Here is a 27392-nt window from a genome sequence, read left to right as displayed (position 1 = left end):
CTGAGCGACTTCACTTTTACTTTCAAAGGTACTGATAATACATATTCTTATTTGCAATGTATAAGACAGCCCACACCACGGTCAGTGCTAAAAATATGTTTACTTCCTTGCATGAAAAGACTCACCATTATTAAATTCTCCTTTCTTTGATTACTGATGAAAAAAGTCTCCCTTAAAAGACCCATGGCAAATGTCCATGCGCTGCTCATGCTTGTCTTAGACCTTGGCTTCCTACCCTGTATGCCACCTGAGATCCTTCTCCTTTCCTCCCTCCTTACCCTCCAAGGCTGCCAGCATTCTCAAAACTCCTCTTTTTCCTTATGCTCTATGACTGAGCTCCCTTAGCTTCTCTCACCCAGAAGGGCTCATCCAGGTGTTGTGGGGCTGCAGAGCTCTTCACCCTCCGCTCCCCTAGGGAGGCAGGAATGCAAGGAAGGTCTTTTTCTTCCCAGAGTGACGCCTCCCCTAGAGATCTGCAGCCTTTCAAAGGCTCCCGCACTTTCCAACTGGCACACAGGGAAAGCTAAAAAACATTCAGTTTGCAGCATCAAGAATAAGTTTCCCACAGACTAAAGTCATTTACAGAAAATGAATTTCAGTCTTGAAATTTTAAGTTCATTCTTTATCAGGCATGTCAGGATTGCTATTTTCAAAGAGCAAGGGCGGGCCACACATATTGTTTTCCCTTTTCTAATGTTACAGCCTGTTTCTGAACTGCTGAAAAATAGCATACTTTATTTGTATCCAAATCTAAACTGCCTCCTGAAATGACTTACCTAGATCAGCTTCATTTATATATCCCTCCTACCAATATGAACTAAAATATTAAAAGACGTCCAATGTATTTAAAATCAATTTCATTCTTTTTCCTAAGATTTTTGATTAAAGTAATTTTTTTACCTTTAGAAAACACTTTCGATAATAAACATTAAAATTAAAGAAATAATATATTGGAAACAGTGTCAGACTTTATTTTTTGGGGCTCCAAAATCACTGCAGATGGTGACTGCAGCCATGAAATTAAAAGACGCTTACTCCTTGGAAGGAAACTTATGACCAACCTAGATAGTATATTCAAAAGCAGAGACATTACTTTGCCAACAAAGGTCCGTCTAGTCAAGGCTATGGTCTCTCCAGTGGTCATGTATGGATGTGAGAGTTGGACTGTGAAGAAAGCTGAGTGCTGAAGAATCAATGCTTTTGAACTGTGGTGTTGGAGAAGACTCTTGAGAGTCCCTTGGACTGCGAGGAGATCCAACCAGTCCATTCTGAAGGAGATCAGTCCTGGGTGTTCTTTGGAAGAACTGATGCTAAAGCTGAAACTCCAGTACTTTGGCCACCTCATGCGAAGAGGTGACTCACTGGAAAAGACTCTGATGCTGGGAGGGATTGGGGGCAGGAGGAGAAGGGGACGACAGAGGATGAGATGGCTGGATAGCATCACTGACTCGATGGACGTGAGTTTGAGTGAACTCTGCAAGTTGGTGACGGACAGGGAGACCTGGCGTGCTGCAGTTCATGGGGTTGCAAAGAGTTGGACATGACTGAGCAATTGAACTGAACTGAACTGAAATTTAAATTAAAAGCCTGAATTTAGAATTTTCTAACTACTTTGTTTCTTAATCATACATAAATTTACCTTTAAGAAGCACCTTTGGAAATAGGTATGCTTTTCTGCACTATCTATCATGCGATTCTTTTTGAGCTCATGGACTGTAGCCCGCCAGGCTCTTCGGCTCATGGGGTTTTCCAGGTGAAGATACTGGTGTGTGTTGCCATTTCCTTCTCCAAAGGATCTTCCCAACTCAGGGATGGAACCCACATCTCCTGTGCCTCCTGCATTGCGGGCAAATTCTTTTACCCGCTGAGCAATCGAGGAAGCCTGTACACTTTATGATTTTTAAATGGAAAGCATTTGCTAACCTGTGGCGGAGACACCTGTCTGCAGACCTAAGCTTGGGCCTTCTGAGAGAGGCTGGTAAATACCCACTTAGATCCACCAAAGCTCACAGTGACTCCAGGAATGTTCCTATAGATTGCTTATTTGTACTAAGTAAGGAGGCAGATAAAAACCATATCATGGGAACAGATACAAAAGGGGGGTGATCATCAGAAGCAGAGAAATGAAGATGAAACAAAAAATCCTACTGTAACAACAACAACAGAAGCTTCCAGTACCCGGCAGTTACGTTATTTATGGGTGGCTCTGAGGTCTGGTGGGAGTTCCTGGTTCTGCATAAAATTATTAGAGCAGACCTTGGCCATTAAAGAAATTACATCCTTTAACTTAGTCTATTGGTATCTATTTATCTTTTTGTGACTACTGCGCACTTTTGAAAAAAATTTAACAAGCTATTGTGAGCATTTTCCTTGTTAAAGATTTACCTAAAACTATTAGAAAAAGTTGTAGTTCACAATCAGGGATCGTGTCACCCCCCCCCCCCCAGAGAACATCTGATGATATCTGGGACATTTTTGTTTGTCACAACAGGCGTAGGGGAGGTGGCGGGGCAGATGCTGCTGGAACCCAGTGTGCAGAGGTCAGCAATGGTGTTAATATTCTACAACGCGCAAGACAGCCTCCACAGAAAGGAATTACCCCTCCTAATGTCAATAATGTCTAGGTCGTGAAATCCTTACATATATACAGGCTTCCTAGGTGGCACAATGGTAAACAAACAAACAAACAAACAAACTCCACCCGAAATGCAGGAGACACAAGAGACCTGGGTTCGATCCCTGAGTTGGGAAGATTCTCTGGAGGAGAACAGAGAACTGGAGGCTACTCACTCCAGTATTCGTGCCTGGGAAAATCCACGGACAGAGGAACCTGGCAGGCTCCATGGGGTCGCAAAGAGTACACACACACACACACACATACACACACACACACGTATATATCATATGAACATAAAAAAGTTAACTGGAACATTCCTTTACTTTGGACCTCTGAGTTTCTTAAACATAATGCCAAGATACAAGAGTTCATAATTAAATCCTCATGTAGATTTTTTGTTTTTTTCCTTAGGGTGAATTTTTAGAAATCGAATTACTAAGACAAAAAGAAGCATTTTTAAAAGACTTTAGACACAAGTTGCTGAACTGCTTTCCTTCAAGTGTATAACAAACTGCATTTCTACCAGCAGGGTATGTGATGCTTTTTTTTTTTTTAACCACCCCTCAAAAATGTTACATATTAATTTCTGCATTTTTTTTGAAGAATTTGATTAAATATATGTGCTCTGCTTCATCAGCTTACCTAACAATAATAAATAACAGGAATATCAGAACTGTCACTGGTTCTGCCATAGGTCTGTCCATGCACAGTAAAGGTGCCCTGGAAGGCTGCTTTCCTAAGGGCCCTGTTTCTAGCAGTGGCTACTGAACCAAAGAGAAAGGCATAGAAAAACTGATTTATCAATACAGTTTTATAATTATATTAGGAGTTCTTTTAGGTTATAACTTACATTTTTAATTTGCTGGCCAAAGATATGACTGTGTGACATTATTTCTTTATCTTCATCCTTATTAAGACATGCTGCTCAGAATGGGGCTTATCTTTTCTCCCTTAGAAAGGATCTGATGTTCAATATGGCTTTCTCAAAGACTCCAGGGCTTATTATTTGCACAATAAGGTTAGCGTCTAAGGAACTGATACCTTTGTTCAAATGTATGGGGGGGGCGGGGGGCGGCGTGGGCGCCTTTGGAACAATGGCTCAGCTGTATAGAATCCACCTGCCAATGCAGAAGTAGGAGACACGAGTTCAATCCCTGGGTCTGGAAGATCTCTTGGAGGAAGAAATGGCAACTCACTCCAGCATTCTTGCCTGAAAAATCCTATGATCGGAGGAGTCTGGCATTTACAGACCATGGGGTCAACAAGGAGTATGACACGACTGAGCAACTGATCAAACACACACTGCTTTGGAATGGATTGGCTGTCTTTGGTTGGGGCAACAGTGTTTCTTGGTTGAGATGAAGACTTCCAGGAAAAAAGGTCATCTGGCTAAAATAATAACGCCATACCTCAAAATGGAAACCAGATGAAGACAGAAAAACCCACTAAGCATAAACCCTTTTATAAGCAAATTATCATTTTCAATTAACAGAATTAATTGACATGAACAGAAGATAGTAACTCACCCACCAGGGTAAATAAGACAAAGAGACTGTGGAATTCTTTGTTCCAGATCAGTTTCCTCCAAGATCAGGAAGGTTAAGATTCCTACTAAAGGCATTTGTAAGGTTTTTCAATAAAGATTAAAGGCATAGATAATCTTTCCAGAGGTTTAAGACGCCTGGATTCTCCTCACCTAGTGCTATAAACCCTACAAATACTTTTGGTTGGGAAGCAATTGAAGGCTAATACTATTTTAAGGTTGGAGTTTCAGCATATGGGCTTCCCTTGTGGCTTAGACAGTACAGAATCTGTCTGCAAAGCAGGAAAGCCAGGTTTGATCCCTGGGTTGGGAATATCCCCTGGAGAAGGGCATGACTACCCACTCCAGTATTCTCGCCTGGAGAATTCCATGGACAGAGGAGCCTGGCAAGCTACAGTCCTTAGGGCCACAAAGACAGGACTGAGTGGCTAACACTTTCACTTCACTTTCAGCATATATATGTTCAAGCTCAGGCTCTCACTGCCTTTGAATAGATGCTAAAGTTCCTAAACCCAAGCCTTAGTGGATTTTTTTTCAATTTGCAAAACTGGGATTTTTTTTTAAAGTACGTATTCCATAGAGTTGGGATAAAGATCAAAGAAGATGCTGCCAGGAGAAGACATTCTGTGTGCCTGGTACTTAGCCTCAAAAATGTTCATTATTATTTAAAATAACTGATCTATCACTAGAAACTGGAAAAGATCCCAAGAAAAAGAGATCTACAGCCAGAAAAGTTTCAGTTCCACGCTGAGCTGCGTGCTCTGAACCTTGCCAAACCACCTTAATTGGAACGCAGGTAGAGCACCAGTAGAGTGGAAAATTCCAATCTAGCCCGTACTCAAAAAGAAAAATTCTCTTTTTCTCTCTAAATTTATAGGCCCATTTGTCTCCTGGGTACCCTTTCAAAATGCTATGCCAGTTTTCCTCTAAAATCTGCAGGAGTTCTAAAAACTAAATATCTTCCATGAATATTAAGAGGTTTTTTGGTAGAACTCTTCTATTTTTTTTTCATTTCTGCCATACTCTGTTGCTTCTTACTAAGATAACTTTTTAAAGAATAGAGGTTTTCAGTTATTAATTGATCTCACATCAGCCTTTGATTCCAAAGCCAGGAGTTATCATTGACCAGGATGCAAACCTTTCTGTAGATGTCTCGTATCATTGATTCTTCAAAGCCTGCTGCCAAATGCTAACAACAAAATCAGAGAATGGTAATTTGCAAGATCAAAGTGCAAACTGAAATGGACAACAGGCAGACTGTGTCCTGACCCCTTTGTCTTTTCATTTACATTTTAACGTAATGGCAAAGGCTGAGACGGGCCGGGGCCATGCCTGCCTGCCAGAACGCACAGTCAGCACTTCTATTTGTGCAGCACATCATCACAAACAAAAGAGCCAGCTTCTGCTAAGAGAACTCCCAGTACTATCTGAAAACAATCTATTTGCAAACTTTTTTTTTAACTTTTAAAACAGACACTGCTAAATTATCCCATCTAAGAAACCAATCAGTATTTCTACTTAGAGTTACAATCTGCAGTTAATTCATTCTAGTGGGCCAATCAGAATTCAGGCATAATAATAACAGCTAACATTTACTGAGGTCTTAGAAATGTGCTAAGCACTGTTCTAAGTTCATTATGTACATTAACTCATTTAATCCTTACATTTACCCTTTGAGGAAAACACTATTATTATTATTACCTCTACTACATGAGCAAAGTAATAGGGTCACAAAGGCCAAGTAACTCTTGTGAGCAGAAAGCTCTTAACAAACATGTTTCAAGACAAAGCTACTTTTGTTTTGCTTGTAAGGTAAAATAGATCTTTTTGTAAGACAATTTGATTTATTTGGCTGTGCCAGGAATCAAACCCAGGTCCCCCGCATTGGAGTCTTACCCACTGAACCAACAGTGCAGTCCTGTAAGAATGGATCTTAATGGAATAATCTGTCAAGATGAAAAACAGACTCAACATTCTTATCACAGAAAAATAAGTGAGCCACTATGTAAAGATAACTTTTATTAGTAACTGTATATTGAAGAAAAATGATAGTCCATTGGAGAAAAACCGAAGTTAACTTCTTACCTTTAAAATGAAACAACAGTTCTGAGTTCTGTGCATTTCTCAAACAATGCCTTTATTGGGTCTGCCTTTATTCAACAAACATAATTCAGAAAATAGTTCCAGTTTTTTAATTTGTCACTGTTATTCTCATTTTAATCACACAGTTTGATGTCTTCATAAAAATCTAAATTTGAAAGTAGGCAATGTTTGAGTATGCAAATAAATATGATTGAAAAATTAATTTTGTTTTATAAAATAAGAATAAATTTGAATCAAGAATGCCATATTATGAACTCAGCATTTCTTAAGTGTTTAAAGAAATTGCTGACTTACTTCATACTGTGAAGTAGTAATACAGAAATGTCTTAGATTTTGCATTCATTTTGTCCAATATATGGCACATAGGTTTATGAGGGTTTTTGCAATCTTTTTCATTATTACTTGTTAAAATTGGCAGAATAATAATGAGGCATGATTCTGTATAATTTTTAGATTTCACAATTGAAGGAATCATATATGCAAATATCTTTGTATTTAAGGTGTTATGTGACAACAAGTAACAAAGAATGTATACTATAAGACAAAATTGAAAAAGACGTAGGTATCCCATTGTTCACTGCAGCACTGTTTACAATAGCTAGAACATGGAAGCAACCTAGATGCCCATCAACAGATGAACGGATAATGAAGTTGTGGTCCATATACACAATGGAATATCACTCAGCCATAAAAAGGAACACATTTGAGTCAGTTCTAATGAGGTGGATAAACCTAGAGCCTATTACACAGAGTGAAGTAAGTCAGAAAGAAAATGATAAATATTGTATACTAACACATATATACACAATCTAGAAAAATGGTACTGAAGAATTTATTTTCAGGGCAGCAATGGAGAAACAGACATAGAGAATAGACTTATGGACATGGGGAGAGGGGAGGAGAGGGTGAGATGTATGGAAAGAGTGACATGGAAACTTACATTACCATATGTAAAACAGATAGCCAATGGGAATTTGCTGTATGGCTCAGGAAACTCAAACAGGAGCTCTGTATCAACCGAGAGGGGAGGGATAGGGAGGGAGATGGGAGGGAGATTCAAAAGGGAGGGGATATATGTATACCTATGGCTGATTCATGTTGGGGTTTGACAGAAAACAACAAAATTCTGTAAAGCGATTATCCTTCAATTAAAAAGTAAACTAATTTAAAAAAAAGATTGGACACTATAACCCAATGAGATTCATCCTAGGAGTGCTAGGTTGATTTAACATCCCCAAATCAATCAATATAATAATAAAAGACACCAATAGAATAAAAGACAAAAACTATATCATAATCTGATAGTTAATGGAATTCAGGAAATGCTACCAAAGACACGGCACCTGGGTATACCGAATATATTAAACTGAAGGAGTCTGAGAAAACAGCAGAAGCAAGAAGGTCATTCTGACCTTTCCTTCCCTTCTCCCTTGAAACAGGCCATAAAACCCTCGTGTGACAGACGCCCTCCCAGTGCCCAGAGGAAAGGAGCTCCCTATCTCTAAGGACAAAGGTGGAAAAGAAAGTGAAGACACACGTCTTGCTGGGTCTTCCTCAGCTTACCACACTCACAGTATTGTCTATACCACACCACATTCCTCCATGAACGTCCACTCTTCATGAAAACCAGCATGAACACACTCAGGTCTGTTTGTGCATGTCTCCATTTCCTTACGAGGCTCCCGTGTCGCATAAAACATACAGGAAGTGTATCTATATGCTTTTCTCCCATTTATCTGTCTTTGTCAGTTTAATTTTCAAACCCTGTCAGTGACCCTAGGAAGGCCAAGAAAAACTTTCTCCTCTCCTATATAGGTAAAGGAAAAGCACTGGCTAAAATCCAACAGCCTTTCATGACTGATTTTTAAATAACACCCAACAAAGCAGGAATATAACAGAATGTCGTTCCTGATAATGAGCATCTGTGAAAAACCCAAACTCACAGCTAACATCACACTTCATGGTGAAAGGCTGGAAATTTCCCTCCAAAGACATGAACACAACAAAGATGTCTGTTCTCTCCACTTGTACTCAGCACTGTACAGGAGGTTCCAGCCACAGCAAGTAGGCAGGAAAATGAGTAAAAGGCACCCAGGCTGAATAGGGTATAAAACTAAACCTAAAGATCGTGGGTCTTGAAAATTCAAAGGATCTACAAAAAACAATTAGCGCTTATAATAAGTAAGTTCAACAGGGTCTCGGGATACAAGGTCAATGTACAGAAATCAGCTGTGTTTCTATACACTTGTAATGAACAATCTAATAATGAAATTAATAAAGCAATTCCATTTATTTGTTGCTGCTTTTCAGTTGCCAAGTTGAGTTTCATGTACTGTAGCACACCAGGCTCCTGCACAGTAGTATCAAAATGAATACACAGGAATATATTTAATGAGAGAAGTTCGGTTTGTACCTTGAAGACTGCAAACACTAATGAAGGAAATATTAGAAGGCCCGAGTAAAAGGAAAAACATTCCATGTTCTCACACAACTTTGAGAGGATGAATGGAATGATATGCGATGTTAAAATGCTGCATAGCTTATCAGATATAAAAATACATACCAGCACCACAAGGTAATAATAATAGTAATACCCACATATGCCTAAGTTACAACCTGCTTAAAAACAGGAGACAATACTATGAAGCTGAAAAAACTGCTTCTTCAGTTTCTCCTACCAGGATTATTGAACCAAATTCAAAATACAGCTTTAGCATGCACACCAAATACAGAAATTATCTATGTTCATCAGAAGTGGTGCGAAGCTACTGCAGAGTCATTTCCGCATTTCAAAACGATCTGGCATCGTACTGTCACTACGCGAAAATCAATTTTATGAGCAACTGTACACCCTTAACAGAACAGCTACTTTTAAAAAACTGTCATAATGCCTGCTCATAAACCTATATGAATCCAAACAGGAGCCTTTAGAGTGAAGTAAATAAAGTTCAGCAGTTTTACATCTTTGGGGAAAGCAGAATTTTGGATATGAAATATTTATGCTCCTTCATGATGTAAATTTAATGAGCCTCAGCATTTCAAAATAATTGATTATTATTTAGAAACCCTGATAGGAAATCCCCTAGAATACAAACTATAAAGCTTTCCATTTTAAGACCAAACGACTGCCTTCTTTAAAATCTTTATTTGCATGTTTTCCCCATAAACTTAGCAATTCAGGAGAAGATAACGACAGAAAGGCCATCATCAAGACCGTTTAAAGCTCACAGTTCAACACACCGTTGCAGCATCCATCACCTTGGGACACAGGCTGTTTTGCGATTTTGTATCTCCTAACAGCAGTTTGTAGAGCCAATTAGGTATCAGAAACGGTATTCTCCAAAGGAGAGACATAAACACCATTTCTGTGGCTGCAGGCAGCTGGTCTTGGGAAGAATGCATTGAACTGTGGGAGACGCATTTCAGGAAGGCTCTGATGGAGAGGGAAGCATTAAATCTTTCTCTCCTACTTAAGGCAGTGACTAGAATCCTGCCAGATGGGAGGGGGTCTACTTCAGGAGCCATTCTGTTGGCCAGAGGCCTCTGCTCCTGCACCCAGGGCAGCAGAGATACCTGCTGCGTGGTGAGGTTTGCTCCAGGAAATGGCTCAGCACACAGTAGGTCCGTCTGACTTCTCTCCTGGCGAGAGGTGAATCAGAGGCCCTGAACGTTCATGCACCTAAGAGGATCTCAGGGCACTTTTCCAAGCCTGAGGCTATGACTCTGAACGTCTGACCAAATTCCAACTCAGGTAATTATATTCTGCTTCTTGAATTTGCCCTGCTGTTCCCATTAGGGACAGCACTGTTCTTTTTTTTTTTTTTGCCTTTTCAGAAAAAAGGGACCAAAATTCTTGTTGAATTCGCTAGTATTGCTAACAGAAGAAAAGGCCAAATACCGAGTTACAATAGGCACGTCCTGATGGGGTAATGAGCAAGATGATTGCTGAGCTTGAACTGGGACACCAGATAAAGATCTCAGAGAGCAAGACCCTTTGGGGTAGAATCAAACAACGGTGTCATGAGAGCCCAGTGGATAACAGCCACCCAGGCTTGCCTGTGACTACCGTGTGAAGTAATCACTGGGGCATGTCTCAGCCTACACAGTAAAAGCAGACATTCCTGCAAGTGTTTTTATTTCTAGTATCAGCATAGCTATAACCACACTCCCATGGGTTTGGCTGGGGACCTTCAGCAGAAAGGGTGGCGCTAGCAGCAAAGAACCCGCCTGCCAATGTAGGAGACATGAGACGCAGGTTCAAGCCCTGGGTTGGGAAGATCCCCTGGAGAAGGGCATGGCAACCCACACCAGTATCCTTGCCTGGGAAATCTCATGGACAGAGGAGCCTGGCAGGCTACAATCCACAGGGTCACAGAGTCAGACACGACTGAAACGATTTAGCACACATACATGCTTCAGCAGAGATCCAGAATGGTCTGAATGAGCCAATTTTTCTTTAAAGCCAAGGACCCTAAAAATAAAGCAACCCACCATCTCCGGGATTGTCAAAGATGTAATGTCTGACAATATCAACCTGGGGCCAGGATATGGGCAACTCAAATGTCTATGTACTGCTGGTGGGTGTGTAACTGGGCAGACACCTTTCATAACAATTTGGCAGCATTTTGTAAAACTGTTTCTACCCGACATCTCAGCAACTCTGCCTGTAAGAATACACCTCGCCCAGGTTTTCACAAACTGCATGCAAAGGCATGCACGTGCACACACACACACAGGTGTGTACTGCAGCCATGTCTGTCATAGAGAAAGACTGGGTCTTAGGGGGAACTAAATATTCATAGACGAATACAAAACTACAATGTAGTATACTTATATGATGGAATCTGATGGCCTGACCTAAAAACATAATGTTAAGAGCGGAAAAAAAGAAGAGAGTGATTTGTACTGTTCAATGCCACTCATTAGAATTTACAAAGGTGGGATTTCCCTGGTGGTCCAGTGGCTAAGACTCCACATTCCCACTGCAAAGGGTGCAGGTTCGATTCCTGGTCCAGGAACTAAGACCCCACATGCTGTGAGGCACGGCCCCCCAAAAAGAATTTATAAAAGGCAAACATGACTGACTTTTTCTGAACACATGATTATGGGAAGCTCTGTACACACACACTCACACACACACACACACACACACACACACACACACACACACACAGTTTTGCAGAGTTTCGGTTGCTCAGCTCCCAACATTGTATTCTGTGGTTGGATATTTGAACATACCAAAGTATTCCCACAGTCCCCATTCCTGATTTTCACTTTCAAGGCAGTTAGCCATTTTTCACTTACAATGCATCACACATGACACACGTATGTGAACTTCTGGGCTAGCAGAGCGCTGCCTAGAGGTCCATCAGGGACTCTCTAGACAGGACAAACTCCCCTCCAGGTTTTAGCACTTTCTCCCATCCATAACATAAATACACCCCCAACCCTGTCCCTGAAGGATTAAAAGTTGAGGCAACTTACTACATGGATGTCCTAACACCTTCACTTCATCAATAGCAAGGTAACCTTGATGTCCAGAAGTTATGACTTCAAAAATCACCTGGAAGATTAAGAAAGGTTTTCATTATTCATTCATTTTATCAACTTTGACCTAATATTTCCTGTAGATAAGATACCTCATTTCAACCATTCATTCATGTTTCCCACAGACATCACTGAATGTCTAGTAATCCGACAGTCAAATGGTCTAGGTTCTAAATCTTCAAAAACAACTAAGACTAAAACTCAGTTTTTTGGGAGGTTAATGTGGGGAGCAGACAGCACTGCAATCCAGGTCTCACCCCATAAAGGTGAGGAGGGGACCCCAGGGAGGAACGGATACTCAAAAGACAGAGGTTGAGTCACCTTTCAGAGGTGATGTTAAGATTTAAATTGCTTTAAGATAGTTTATTTTCTGGGCTTTCCCCTGGCTCAGCAGTAAAGAACCTGCATGCAATGCAGGGGCCGCAGGAGACACGGGTTCCATCTCTGGGTGGGGAAGATCCCTGGAGAAGGGAACGGACATCCGCTCCAATATCCTTGCCTGGAGAATCCCATGGACAGAAGAGCCTGGTGGGCTTCAGTCCATAGGCTTGCAAAGAGTCAGACACAACTGAAGTGACTCAGTATGCATGCATGCAACATATCTTCTGATCAACTTCTTTGAGGGGACTCTATGGACCAGGCGGAACCACATGGGGTCTTAGGTTTTATACAACTAATACATGCAATCAAAATGTTTAAAGTACTATGAAAGAAGAGAACAGGATACTAGGAGGACATACTCCAGAGGACCTTCCATGAGGAAGCGGCGCTTGAGCTAAGAGCTGTGGGTGAAGGAGCCAAAGGTGAGAAGAGTGTAAGGTATCTTCCAGGGAACGTGCAAAGGCCCTGAGGTAGACATGACCCTGACCATACAGAGGAAAACTGGGACCTACAGCTCTAAAGGTCAGCTGTAACCAGGCTCAGAGGCTCCACTCACAGAGCAATTCCAGGGAGCACACCATCTTAGAAACACAGAGAAGAGCTGTGCTGGCTGAAATTCAGAGGGCAGAGTATGAGTTGGGAGGAAAATGATATACAAATCTTGCGAGGAAGGCTTTACAACTGTTTGATCCTGGGAGAGGCAGAGCAACAGAAAAAGGGCAACAAGCTTTGAGGTCCTCAAGATGAATAACATTTTGACATGGTGGACTCAGAGAAGTTGAGGCTAAAGGAGAAAAAAGAACCACTAACAAAGTTTTCAATTTTCTAAACATGACTGTCTGAAGCTCTCCATTGTCAGTTCAGTTCTGTTTAGTTCAGTCGCTCAGTTGTGTCCAACTCTTTGCAACCCCATGAATCGCAGCACGCCAGGCCTCCCTGTCCATCACCATCTCCCGGAGTTCACTCAAACTCATGTCCTTCGAGTCGGTGATGAGATCCAGCCATCTCATCCTCTGTTGTCCCCTTCTCCTCCTGCCCCCAATCCCTCCCAGCATCAGAGTCTTTTCCAATGAGTCAACTCTTCACATGAGGTGGCCAAAGTACTGGAGTTTCAGCTTTAGCATCATTCCTTCCAAAGAACACCCAGGACTGATCTCCTTTAGAATGGACTGGTCGGATCTCCTTGCAGTCCAAGGGACTCTCAAGAGTCTTTTCCAACACCACAGTTCAAACGCATCAATTCTTCGGCACTCAGCTTTCTTCACAGTCCAGCTCTCACAGCCATACATGATCACTGGAAAAACCATAGCCTTGACTAGACGGCCCTTTGTTGTCAGGCTAGTGTTAATGCTAACAGGTCCACATGACACAGCAGGAACCCATGTCACCAGGGAGACCACAGGAAGAAGGTCATTCTTAACGGACAACCCAGCATCCACCGTTCGAGAAATCAACTTTTTTATTCATATAAAAACCTGCACATGAATGTTTATAGAAGCTTTATTCATGATAAGCAGAAGCCAGAAACAGCCCAGATGCCGTTCAAATGGCAAATGATTAAACAGAGAGTGGTACGTCCATGGTTACTAGTCAGCACTAAAAAGGGACATTTTTTTTTTTTTCTAATTGGAGGATAATTGCTTTACAATGTTGTGTTGCTTTCTACCATATAAGAATGTGAATCAGCCATAAGAATACATGTGCCCCCTCCCTCGTGAGCCTCCCTGGCCCCTCCCATCGCATCCCAACCCTCTGGGTCATCACAGAGCATGAGCTTGAGCTCCTTGTGTCATGCAGCAGCTTCCCACTAGCTGTCTGCTTCGTACAGGGTAGGGTATGTGCGTCGATGCTCCTCTCTCAATCTGTCCCTCTCTCCTTCCTCTGCTGTGTCCACAAGTATGTTCTCTATGTCTGCGTTTCTCCTGCTGCCCTGCAAATAGATTCGTCGGTACCATTTTTCTAGATTCCGTATATACGCATTATTATATAATATCTGTTTTTCTCTTTCTGACTTACTTCTGTATTAACAGCCTCTAGGTTCATCCACCTCACTAGAACAGACTCAATCAAGGAACTAACTACCAACACAACCAATGACTGGATGAATCTCCAGAGAACCGCGTTAAGTGAAAAAGCCCATCAGAAAAGATTACACGCAATACGATTCCATTTATGTAACAATGTGTAATGTCAGCATTTTAGAAATGGAGGCCAGGTGAGTGCTTGCCAGGACTCAGGGATGGAGGGAGAAGGAGCAGGAGCTCAGTTCAGTTCTGCCGCTTAGTCGTCTCCGACTCTTCGAGACTCCATGGAAGGAGCAGGAAAGATAGGGCAAAGCCTTAACCACTGGGCTGCAAGTGTGCATGCCTGCTTAGTTGCTCAGCGACCCCATGAACTGTAGTCCATCAGGCTCCTCTGTCCACGGGATTCTCCAGGCAAGAATACTGGAGTGGATTGCCATTTCCTACTCCAAGGGATCTTCCTGACCCAGGGATTGAACCTGTGTCCCCCCGAGTCTCCGTCATTGCAGGCATTGACATGTCAATGTGACACGTGTCAAGTGACATTGCTGTGTCACTTAAGAAGCCAGGGAAGTCCTTAAACAAGTTTCTTAAAAGCATATTTAAGCACGCCCTGAAAAGCTTTTCTCATCGTGAACCCTTGCTATCTGGCAGGTTTTCCATTTTGTACTTTTTTCTAGCCAGTGCCCTTGCCAAGAAAGCTTCAGAAGCAGAAATAGTTTTGTCTCTTTTTTTCAAACAAGGGACCACTCTATCAAAAGACAAGTATTGCTGTACAGAAATATAACACACATATGAATGGGTGGGGGTGATCACAGGAGTGTCTGAAGATGCCTGCACCCAGAGCCAGGAAGATGGAAGTCAGGGGAAACGACACAAGACCAGAGACAGCACCACTGGAAAGCAAAAAAAAAAAAGTGTAAAAATTGATGTGGGATGTGGCCACGCTTATTTTTATCAAATAGGACAGAACCTATTAAAAATCTATATTAGAAGTAAGACTTGAGTCTCTTAAAGGAACCACACCAATTTTTTTTCTTTATAAAAAATCAACAATTCAAAAAACATTTATTTACCATTTACATCCATGTCCCAGGCACCTTTTGTATGTATTATCTAATTTTTCTCAGTCAACCATGTCCACTGGAGTGAATATTATCTACTCAGTAGATACAGAACAGACTCAGTAAAGTTCAGTGATTTTTCTGAGGTCACACACTCAGGGTGTAATTCCAGGTCTATTTTCCTTTCACGCCTGAACTTTTTTCATGTGACTCGACTGCCTAACCTAGCAGGTATGAGAGACCATATGTAGAATGAACACACATGTGTATGCATATACACATATAACACACAACCATCCATACACACACACGTGTGTACTCAGTCGCTTCAGTCATGTCTGACTCCTCCCAACCCCACGCACTGTAGCCCACCAGCCTCCTCTGTCGATGGGATTTTCCGGTCCAGGCGAGAATACTGGAGTGGGCTGTCATTGCCTCCTGCAGGTGATCTCCCTGCCCACGGACCGAGCCTGCATCTCTTACGTGTCCTGCATTGGCAGACAGGTTCCTTACCACTAGTGCCACCTGGGAAAACCACACACATATATACACACACACAAATATACATATATAACTTTTAATGCATAAATGTATATATGTTCTAAATTCTTTATTTCTAGATTGAAGTAAGAATGTAGCCATCTATTTGATCTAGAAATATAGCTGCAAGGGCCAAACTATATGACACAGTTTTAACAACACGAACTTTAAGACAACGGTCAGCAAACTATAACAAATGGACCAAATCTGCCCCTAATCTCTTGTTTCTGTCTGGCCCACAAATCATGGGTGGTTTTTACAGTTTTCACTGGTAGGAGGAACTCAAAAGAAGATTTTTGTGATACACGAGAAATGTGCGTGTGTCTGTGTGTGTGCTTAGTCGCTCAGTCGTATCTGACTCTTTGTGACCCCAACAGCCTGCCAGGGTCTTCTGTCCATGGAATTCTCCAGGCAAGGATACTGGAGTGGGTTGCTATTTCCTTCCCCAGGGGATCTTCCTGACCCAGGGATCGAATCCATCCCGCATTGGCAGGCAGATTCTTTACTGTCTGAGCCGCCAGGGAAGCCCAACACGAGTATATGAAGCTCAGATTTCCAAGTCTGCAAATTGAGCTTTATTGGAAAGCAGTCACACCCATTCATTTACGGATGATCCACGGCGACCCTCACAGTCTTAGCACCGTGGAGTTGCTGCCACAGAGACCATCTGGCTTGAAAAGCCTGAAGTATTTACTATCCAGCCTCCTGCTTTAAGAGGAAACCTTCCTGCTTGGCTCACCAGCAACTGCCATTACTCTGGTTAACAAGAAAGCATACGTCGATAGCGATAGTTCGTCACAGCAAGTTCAATATGCTTTGCACTTGCTGGGGGAGCCTCGTACTCCTCTAGCAGTGGCAGGGAGAAAGCCCTCTCCTGGGGCTGACTTGTTTCAACTCTATTACAGGGGTGGGTGTTTTCAATGCCCACATTACTTTGCAGTAATCATTACCAAATTGTTAAAGCACAAAACAAAACCATAGAAATGAATTACTTGATAGACCTCAAAACACTGTCTTAAAAATTAAACTAAAAATGGAAGAGGGCTTCCTTGGTGATGCAATGGTTAAGAATCTGCCATGCAGGGGATACCAGTTTGATCCCTGGTCCGGGAAGATCCCACATGCTGCAGAGCAGCTAAGCCCGGTGCCACACCACTGATTCCATGCTCCAGAGCAAGTGCTCTGCAACAAGAGAAGCCACCACAATGAGAAGCCTGCACAGGACAGCTAGACAGTAGCTCCCACTTGCCGCAACTAGAGAAAGCCCACACACAGCAACAAAGACCCAATGCAGCCAAAAAGTAACTAAAAAATAAAGAAGAAAAAATTTTTTTAAAAAATGAAAGATAACCCAGCTTATTTAGAAGGCAAATCCTCTATAAAGATGCCAAACCACGAAGAATTTATAATAAAAATTTCATATTCGAGCCTCTCACATCTCATTCTACACAAAGTCCTTTGGCATTCGCTAGATTGCAGCTGAATGTTTGTGTTTTTACTGATACACATGCATTTTTAGGATAAATGCCTTTGCCCTCCAGCCTAACCTAAGCTATGATTATTTGAAAGGTTGAAAGCTGAAGTGGGGGGTGGGTATGATGGAATCAGAGTCAAACTGCATTATTTTAGAATAATTTTGTCACCATACAGTATTTAATCTTATATCACCTTTTTTGGGGGGGAGGAGGCAGGGAATCTGACTTAATGGAAAATACAGTGAATCCTCAGTATTTGCTGATTCTGAATTTGAATTTGACTGCTCTGTAATTTATTTGAAATCCAAAAACCAATCCTCGCAAAGCGTTCTTGGTCATTTGAGAACAAGGACAGAGCAGCAAACACTAGAGTCGCCCGACACACACAGCCCAGCAGAGGCTGGGGAAAAAGGGGCTCTGCCTTCCAGCTTCCCCTCCCCTGCTGCTAACAACTGTCCTCATCCGAGGCTAAACGCTCTATGTTTTTCGCCTTTTTGAGCCTTTTACTGGCGATGCTGCTGTTTAAGACAGCCCCCAGCTCAGCACTAAAGTACTGTCTGGTTCTTGCCAAGCGCACAAGGCTGTGATGTGTCTTACAGAGAAAACACATTTGTTAAATAAATAAACTTCCTTCAGGCCTGAGCTAGTGCTCTTGGCCACGTTCAATGACAGGAATCAATGACATACATTGAATAAGGCACCTTGACAGAAGCACACATATACCAAGGTTATGCCTTGACCTGTCGATGAAAATCTCACGGCCAGAGGCTCTCGTGGTGGGGCTGACGCCCTGTTCCCCACAGAAGCAGCGGTGCGGTGTTTACTAATTCAGCACTCACAGTGATGTTTAGGACAAAACGGCAGAAGTGTGTTTGGATTCACACCGAGGCCTACTTCTATGAAAGTTCTTGGCCGCTGAAGGACTCGATGCTCATTCTGCTGCTGGTTCCCAGATGTTATTGGCAGCGGTGGGAAGTAAAGACACGTAGGCTAGACAGAGCCCACAGACATTCCATCACTCAACACATAACATCTCTGGGGGACAAGATGTTGCACCCCCGGCATCCTTGGAGACTTGGGGGAAAGCTGTTGAATTTCAGTTAGGAAAGAGCCGGTTACACCACTGACTAATGAGTGCTGTTTTGTTCGCTCATGAAGACTCATCCTGGATCTGAGTCTGCGAAGCAGGAAACGGAAAGAGGTTTAACCCGGCAGCATCTCTGATGCTCCCCGCTTCAGTGAGAAGCAAAATTAGCTTTCCACACTATCATTTCCCCTGGCCACACGTGAGCAAAGCAAAGGCCTTAGGTTACAACATAAACACTCTTCATGGAAGATGGGCTGGTAGAAGCCATCTGTCAGTCCCTAGAACAAAGGGGCTCCCGTGGCATCTGTCTGTCTTCCACACAGAGCCCCATAGCCCCCTTCTGGTTTTGGTTTAAATAAAAAGCTACAGTGTATCACATTGAGGACTGAATTTCTATGAATTTGGAGGGGGGCACAAACATCCAGTTTATAGTGAAAGTTCAGTTCAGTTCAGTTCAGTCGCTCAGTCGTGCCCAACTCTTTGCGACCCATGAATCGCAGCACGCCAGGCCTCCCTGTCCATCACCAACTCCCGGAGTTCACTCAGACTCAAATCCATCGAGTCCGTGATGCCATCCAGCCATCTCATCCTCTGTCGTCCCCTTCTCCTGCCCACAATCCCTCTCAGCATCAGAATCTTTTCCAATGAGTCAACTCTTCCCATGATGGGGCCAAAGTACTAGAGTTTCAGCTTTAGCATCATTCCTTCCAAAGAAATCCCAAGTTAAGACATAATTATTCCTGAGGATAGGCTATTAATATGAGAGGGGCAGAGGCTGGGAGAGGGGCTAGTCTTTGGAGGAGCAGAGCGTGTTCAATTTCTTAATATGGGTCATGACTTCATGAGCATATTTAATTTGCAAACATTTATCAAAATACATATGTATTACTTATGCATTTTTCTTTACATACTTAATTCAACAAAAATGTAAAATATTTGCCCACATCAGACATTAATAAAAAAAATCTTGACACTTCCACCAAAGGCTAAGTATATCATATTCACAAAAACTGCTACTTTATTTTCCAAATAAAAAACTAAAACTAAAACATACACAGGAAAAGAAAAGTTTCTGTGATAAAGAAGAGCCAAAGCAAAACCACAAATGATACGACTTTAGAAAATCAGGAAAAAAGAACGGAGACCTTTGTTTAGAGGCACATATTGAAGTCATGTTAAAACCTACTTTCTCTAGGTTAAAAACATTCAAAGGACAAGCTTCACAGTGGAGCTGATTGTTCGTGCTTTGTTACATCACTCAGGACATTCTGAAATGATGCCATGTTTTTTCCTACCAATCAACATTAATTTCTTCAGTTTTCTTGTGTTTTCCCTTTCTCTTTTGAAAAGAGGAAATGTTCCTTTCTAAACTTTTCTACTCGTGGCTCAAATGTCCATTCTACAAAATGGGCTATGTAAGCAAATTAAGGCATAGGGAAACGAAATAGGAAAGTGATAAGGAAAAGTAATGAGAAGCTAGAAGCGACAGACCTCAGGGAAATGGAAGACGTTCACCCAGAAGAAGGACCTGTCCTTAATCATCAAATAAGTATAAACCGAGAAGGAAACTCAGAGATATGCAAGTTTTCCACAATAAATGGATAAAACATCATCTTTGAAGATATGAAACTGTCATGTGAATCCCTCTGCTTCCTAAAATGCAGCTCTGTGTCTGTAGTAAAGTGACAGCCTCATATGTCCTCACTGATTTCTTCAAACTCATCTCTTTTTAGCACAAAATGCAGGGGGCGGGGTACCTGATTAGAACAGCTTTCCTGCCTGAGACAGGGCTTCATTTCGCTGCCATATCTAATTTCCTGTGTCCTCCCAGACAGACAGAGCAAGCTGATTGTCTTGCACTTGGTACAAAGCGATTCAATGGTCTCACACTTGGAGTAAGGACCATAAGCTAAGGAATTAATGGAGTCAGGGAGCCTTCTCTTCTTCCATGAGTACATATCAGGATTCCCCAAGTGTGCTCCAGGAAACAACGAGACTCAAGAGATGTTCTGCTAAAGCCTGGATGGATGTCCACGTTTCACCCTAGTATATGCACCTGCCACGTGTCACCCATGGGCTCTGAAATGCCTTGTGATACAGGATGCATTCGATTTCCCTTAAATCAGTACTTCTTTCCATTTGGTTGACCAGTGCCTTTGAATCTTCCTTGGAAAGCAGTTTGGAAAACACTCACTCATGCAGACCTCGGACACTGTCTATCACTTTGGTGACAAACGCCCCTATAGTCAAAGTTATGGTTTTTCCAGTAAGTCATGTATGGATGTGAGAGTTGGATCATTAAGAAAATTGAGCACTGAAGAACTGATGCTTTCAAACTGTGGTGCTAGAAAAGACTCTTGAGAGTCCCTTGGACAACAAGGAGACCCAACCAGTCAATCATATAGGAAATCAACCCTGAATATTCATTAGAAGGACTAATGCTGAAGTTGAAGTTCCAATATTCTGGCCACCTGACGCCAAGAGTTGACTTATCAGAAAAGACTATAATGCTGGGAAAGATTGAAGGCAAAAGGTGAAGAAAGTGGCTGAGGATGAGATGGTTAGGTAGCATCACCAATTCAATGTCCATGAATCTGAGCAAACTCTGGGAAGGACAGGAGAGCCTGGCGTGCTATAGTCCACAGAGTCACAAAGAGTCGGACACAACTTAGCGACGAGACGACAGCAACAACTTAGCAGCAAGTGCCTGCTGAGCTGCTACCAACTCAGCGTGGCTTTCGTGACCTTCTCGAAAGTGGGCTGAAGGCCAGTCCAGTAAGAAACCAAGGCTGCCATGTGGGAGTCCAGCTGGAAGGTGATGAGAAGAGGTAAGAAACACCAAGTCCTTCCTATTCCCTCAAACCATCATCCACCAGGAAAGATGGCAGATGGGTAAAGGGTAAATCTTGGCTTAGCCTTCCTTGAAATGCTAGCCCCTTGGTAAGCTTGGTGTACAGAGAACAGAGAGCAGGGATCCACCTCTCCTCTCCTGCCAGGCCCTTCAGTGCATCTAAGTGATTTGTTTTTACAGGAGGTCTGGTGGGCTACAGCCCACAGGTCGCAAAAAGAGCTGGAAACGACAAAGGAGACTGGTAGGCTACAGTCAGTCTGTGGACTCGACTGAGCAACCAGACAACAACAACAAGTGGAGCAACCAGAACACCGTCATCTTCCCTGACTTTCCCATCCTTCTTGTCACTGTTCCCTGCCTGGCATGACCCCTTATTTCAGGAGCTGAGGCGGGGTGGTGGTGGTGGATTTCTAGACCACCTGTGTATTTTTTCCTTTTCAAAACAACCATTTCTGTTAAAGATCACTGCCCTCCTGGCCTCAGTCAGGACTCAGAGCCACTGTATCCAAAAGCAGGGCAGCGAATGTGGGATTCCCGGAGTGTCTCTGGGTGCCCACGGGGTTAGGAACCCAGAGGAATCCATCAGAGGCCTCCAGAAACTTGTGGGGGTGGGGAAGAAGAGAGAGGAGCAGGGAAGGAACGGAATCCAAGTGAATTATTTTCTAAAACCTTCACAACAAACCAAAATGGAGGAAAATGCTATTCTTCAAACTGCAGTCAGTGAGTAAATCAAAGCAAGCAGGGGCTACAGTAAATCAAAGCAAGCAGGGGCTACAGCCCAGGTGCCCTGGTGAAAGTAGGTAGCCTGTGCATAGCTGCCCCCCACAGAGCGGCAGCTTCGACGTCACAGAGGTTAGGACAAACACTAATTGAGGAATTAAGTACGTGGTAATCAAATGGCAACCCACTCCAGTATTCTTGACTGGCAAATTCCACGGACGGAGGAGCCTGGCGGGCTAAAGTCCAAGGCTTCGCCAAGAGTCGGACAAGACTGAGAGACTTCACTCTCACTTTCAAGCTCATGCCCTTGACGGTTTGTGTGGTAATGACGGTTTGTGTGTTAATGCCGGTTTGTGTGTTGACGAACAGTAATTAACCTGCAAGCGCCTGTGTTGCATGCAAATCATCGTGACGGGTACCTGCAGAATACTATTTTCCCACAAATAGGAAAAGCTCCACGAAATGAGTACTGTGGCAAGAACACTCCACTCTGCCAAGAAACGTTTTGAAATGCTACACATTCTAATAAAGATCATGTGAGCAGACAGGTTATAAAAACAAAGGGATGCCCAAGAGGACAGACTATATTTATCTGAAATACAAAGGCCAGTGGTGTTCAGTTGCACTGAAAACCTTCCCAAATCCAATAACTTACAAGACTCAGATTCTGACCGAGATGAGAACTGACTCAGGATCTTGCAGCCAAAGATATGGGAGAAACAGACATTCTTGACAGAAGTAAGGGAGGATCAGAGACAGGACAGATAGGAGGAGCTCAGCACAGTACCCCATTCCTGCCCTCCCCTGCCCAGAGCACCTGCTCCCCAGGGGTAAGCAGAGCACCATGATGGCAGCTCCAGGGCTACCTTGCTATAATGTTCTGGTGGCAAAGCCGTGGGCTCTTCCCTTTCACCCAGTGTTTCAATGAATGATTTGTTCCCAGAAACTGTTTTCATTGCACACTTTCTGCCACAGCACCAAACACATTTAAGGAGTGACTTAGCAGGAGAAAGCGTCAACTATTATCCACTTCTCCTTTTTTCTGTTTTCCACAAATCTGAATCTCCATAAATTACCACCATTTCTTGAGAGACGAGAACATCCAAATTGTGCTTTGCCTTCCTCTCCACGCCTCGCCTTGTCTTTACACTTAGTCCTGTAAGTAGGAAGGCTCACAAGTTTAAGTTGCCTAAGCTTAAAACCGATTTCACATCCAAATCCAGTTCTATCTGATGCAAAGCACATGTTCTTTTACTAGATGACGATGCTACCCATTTTGAAGCAACATTATAATGTGAAATCATAACAGTATAAAATGAAATTCCTTAAATGACTTCATTCACCAATCTTAACTCATGAGATCAAAACTACCTTCAAAAATGTAAAGAGCCTCTTATAGAAATAAAGTACTATATGAATATAAAGTATTTTAATATGGTAGTATTTTAAGCATATGGTCACTCCATATTAATTTGCTAGATCTTTATCATATCTTGTAGCCTATATAATGGGAATGTCTGGGGGAAGCAGAGTCTCTGGGCAGTGAGAAAGGGTCTCAAAAAGGTGTCACTTCCTTTATTTATTTTTAAAAAATATTTATTCTGTTTTGTTGGGTCTTTGTTGCAGCATTTGAGATCCTTAGTTGTAGCATTCCAACACTTAACTGTGGCATTGGGATCTAGACACTGGACTGTAGCCAGTGTCAAAACTAAACGCATGCGCTGGGCTCTGGCAGCTGTGGAGGGTCCCGGAAGAGTTGAGTCTTGGAAGTTCTGGGTGGGGAAGGAAGAAGATTAGGGCAGAGATAAGCAGGATGCACCTTCTGATCTTGTCTGGAGGCCAAGTGGACCAAGGAAGGCTCTCGTGCAGGTTCCAGATGGGTGCCCACAGGCTTTCTCTACTGTGAGCGCTCAGTCATCTGCGCAACCCCACGAACTGCAGCCCACCAGCTTCCTCCGTTTATGGGATTTTCCAGGCAATACTGGAATGCATTGCCATTTCCTGCCCTGAGGGGTTGTCCCGACCTAGGGAATGAACCCACGTCTCCTGTTGTCTCCTGCATTGGCAAGTGGGTTCTAACCACGAGTGTTACTGTAGGAAGGTCTCCTTCAAAAGGAGTTTCTCAAAACAGCCTCTTAGCTTCGTCCATCACATAGACCCTTCTGACACCTACCTTAGCCAAACCCACTTCCCTTGCTTCCATTTTAATCCAACAAAAGGAGAAACTTTGTCCTAAAGGCCATACTTTTTAATTATGCCCCTGACAGGTTATCAATACATTTATAAAAAAGAAGGATATGCAGTAAGTAGAGCATTTTTCCTCTGGAGGAAAACTTACCATTTACTCTTTTTTGTTTTATACATAAAAATAGCACATGGGTATTGTGCAAAGCTTAGGATATGACACCTGAAGGAAAGAAAAACTTAAGTAATTAGCTGGAGCTATACCACTTTTTCATTTATTTATTTCACCATATAGTTTAATTATGTATGTGAAAAGTGAAAGTGTTAGTCACTCAGTGGTGTCTGACCCCTGTGACCCCATGGGCTGTAGCCTGCCAGGCTCCTCTGCCCATGGGAGTTTTCAGGCAAGAATACTGGAGTGGGTTGAAATTCCTTTCTCCAGGGAATCTTCCTGACCCAGGGATCGAACCCGGGTCTCCTGAATTGCAGGCGGATTCTTTGACCATCTAAGCCAACAGGGGAGGCCAATTATATATACATATTTATGTATTAATACATATGTATTTAATTTAAAATTGAATCCAAAATGATGCTTTATGATTTTATACCAGTTTAATCCACTTCAGAACATAAGCTTATATATATTACTAAATGATCTTTTGTAATGTTATTCTTAATGGTTGCAAAATGACTTTTTGTATTGAGGTGGCATACATTAACTCATCCTCTATTGTTAGAAATGTAATACTGTTTCTGATTTTTCATTATTGTAAACACACCGCCATGAATATTCTTGTAGCTAATTAGTTGCAACCGGTCTTCATTATTTCCTTAAGATGAACTCCTAATAATAGATTGTTAAAATTAGACTTATCTAATTTTTTAACACTTCTAAAATGTATTGCTCAAGTGCACCCTGAATGGATTTTAGCAATTTACATGTGTACTGCTGGCTTCCCAGGTGGCTTAGTGGTAAAGATTCCGCCTGCCAAGGCAGAAGATGCAGAAGAAGTGGGTTCGATCCATGGTCCGGGAAGATCCCCTGAAGGAGGAAATGGCAACCCACTCCCATATTCATGCCTGGAGAAATCCATGGATAGAAGAGCCTGATGGGCTACAGCCCATGGGGTCGCAAAGAGTCGGACACAGTCGAGCACTGAACACACACACAACACAGAAAGTTACACATCCTTACAAACAGTACTTCCTGCCCTGCTACAGATGACTGTTTCTATTTTCTTAACTTGATATATACAAAACAAGCTTAACTTTTTAGCTTTTTACTCATTTCTCAAGGTAATGTACAAACAAAGCTTTAATACAGTCCCTATCCAAGAGCACAAACTTTCTTTACCTCCGTCTAAAAATACCAATGCTTCTTATCCATTCTCCAATTAGACTAACAGAAAAATGATTTATATTTTCAGAAGTTAGGGGATATTTCAAAACAGGAGATGAAAAACAAAGGGCATACCTGATAAAAGTTAGGCCAGAAGGTACTGATGGCCAGTTCTGCCCTGTTCCATGTACGGGTAGGGTCTCCAGATATATTCCAGATAGGGCTCCCCAAAGGCCCATTATTGACCTTCACGTAGACATTGAGTGACCCAGGGGCAGAATTACTCTTGCTAGACACAAAGTAGTGAAAGTCAATGCAGTGGGTGTCATTCTCCTTCAGCTGAGGTAGGAGGAGGTGGGCTCTCTGTCCCTCGGGTCTCCCGGACGTGTTCACCAACATGAAGGAGCCTGCAAAAAAAAAAAAAAAAAAAAAAAAATCAAAGGAGGGTCACAATATGAAAAACTACTTCCTGGTCATTTCTGAGAAGCCATCATCATGTCCATGGGTCAACACTGCAATTCTACACACTTGACCTTGGCTTTCAAAGTCCTCTCTCTTTCACCTCTTTTTACCCCCAAAGTGTTCTCAAGATGAGTGGATGGCAAAGTCCCTTGATGTCACTGTGATTAGCCTCCTAAGGAACATGCATGATTTTCTCTGCACTGTTCAATCTGATGGTCACTGGCCACATGTAGTTTTTTTAAGAAATTAATTAAAAACCTGTAATGTTGAGTCCTATTTTAGATTCCATATGTAAGTGCTATGATATGATACTCGTCTTTCTCTCTCTGACATACCTCACTTAGTATGATGATCTCTAGTAGCATTCATGTTCCTGCAAATGGCATTATTTTGCTCTAGGGCTGAATTGCATTGCATTGTGTGTGTGTGTGTCTGTATGTATCACATCTTCTTTATCTGTTCATCTGTCAATGGACATTTATGTCTTGGCTATTGTGAATAGTGCTGCTATAAACAGAAGGGTGTGTGTATCTTTTTGAATTATAGTTTTGTCCAGATATATGCCCAGAAGTCAAACTGCTGGATAATGGGGGGAAGGAACGGATTCAATGGACATTAGTTTGAGCAAACGCTGGGAGATAGTGAAGGACAGGGAAGCCTGGCATGCTGCAGTTCACGGGGTCGCAAAGAGTCAGACACCACTTAGCGACTGAACAACAGGGAAGGAATATTTGGGAGCTTGGGGTTGGTACATGCAAACTATTACATACAGAATGGATAACAAGGTACTACTGTATATCATAGGGAACGGTATTAAATATCCTGAGATAAATCATAATAGGAAAATAATGTAAAAAAGAATGTGTATATATATATATGTATATTTATCTGATTCTCTTTGCTATACAACAGAAATTAACACAACATTACAACATTGCAAATTGACTGTACTTCAATTTTTAAAAAGATAAATAAAAAACCATGTATAATATCATATATGAAATGAACTGCCAGTCCAGGTTTGATGCATGATACAGGATGCTTGGGGCTGGTGCACTGGGATGACCCAGAAGGATGGTATGGGGAGGGAGGTGGGAGGGGGGTTCAGGATGGGGAACACGTGCACACCCGTGGCAGATTCATGTTGATGTATGGCAAAACCAATACAATATTGTAAAGTAATTAGCCTCCAATGAAAATAAATAAATTTATATTTTAAAGAAAACCATTCAGCACCTGGATAAAAAAAAAAATTCTGTAACATTGAAAGTTTAGGTCCTCAGCCACACGACCCACATTTCAAGCACTCAACAGCCACGCGGGGCCAGGTGCTGCCATATCAGGCTGTGTAGATTTTGAATTTCTCCATCATCTCTAGACAGCACGATTCTATCATGGCACCACCACTGAGTCACCACAGCCGCTCTAAGATTTCCATTTAATCTAGAGAAAGGGAAC

The 27392-nt window shown here is 42.3% G+C and overlaps 1 protein-coding gene across 7 annotated transcripts in view; it reads right to left on the bottom strand.

The window, feature by feature from the left end:
• Positions 1–27392, bottom strand: part of PTPRM (protein tyrosine phosphatase, receptor type M) — a 654986-nt gene that overhangs the window by 384684 nt on the left and 242910 nt on the right. For all 7 annotated transcript variants that reach the window (XM_018039452.1, XM_018039446.1, XM_018039449.1 and 4 more), the window contains exons 3-4: positions 25608–25879; positions 11748–11826 (exon numbers count right to left, since the gene is read on the bottom strand). In XM_018039452.1, coding sequence (XP_017894941.1) covers positions 11748–11826; positions 25608–25879 — 351 coding nt within the window. The remainder of the gene's footprint in view (positions 1–11747; positions 11827–25607; positions 25880–27392) is intronic.

The sequence above is a fragment of the Capra hircus genome, chromosome 24 (genome assembly GCF_001704415.2).
Source record: "Capra hircus breed San Clemente chromosome 24, ASM170441v1, whole genome shotgun sequence".
NCBI classification, from domain to species: domain Eukaryota; kingdom Metazoa; phylum Chordata; class Mammalia; order Artiodactyla; family Bovidae; genus Capra; species Capra hircus.
The sequence above is the reverse complement of the archived record's forward strand: the minus strand, read 5'-3'. Positions and strand labels throughout refer to the sequence as shown.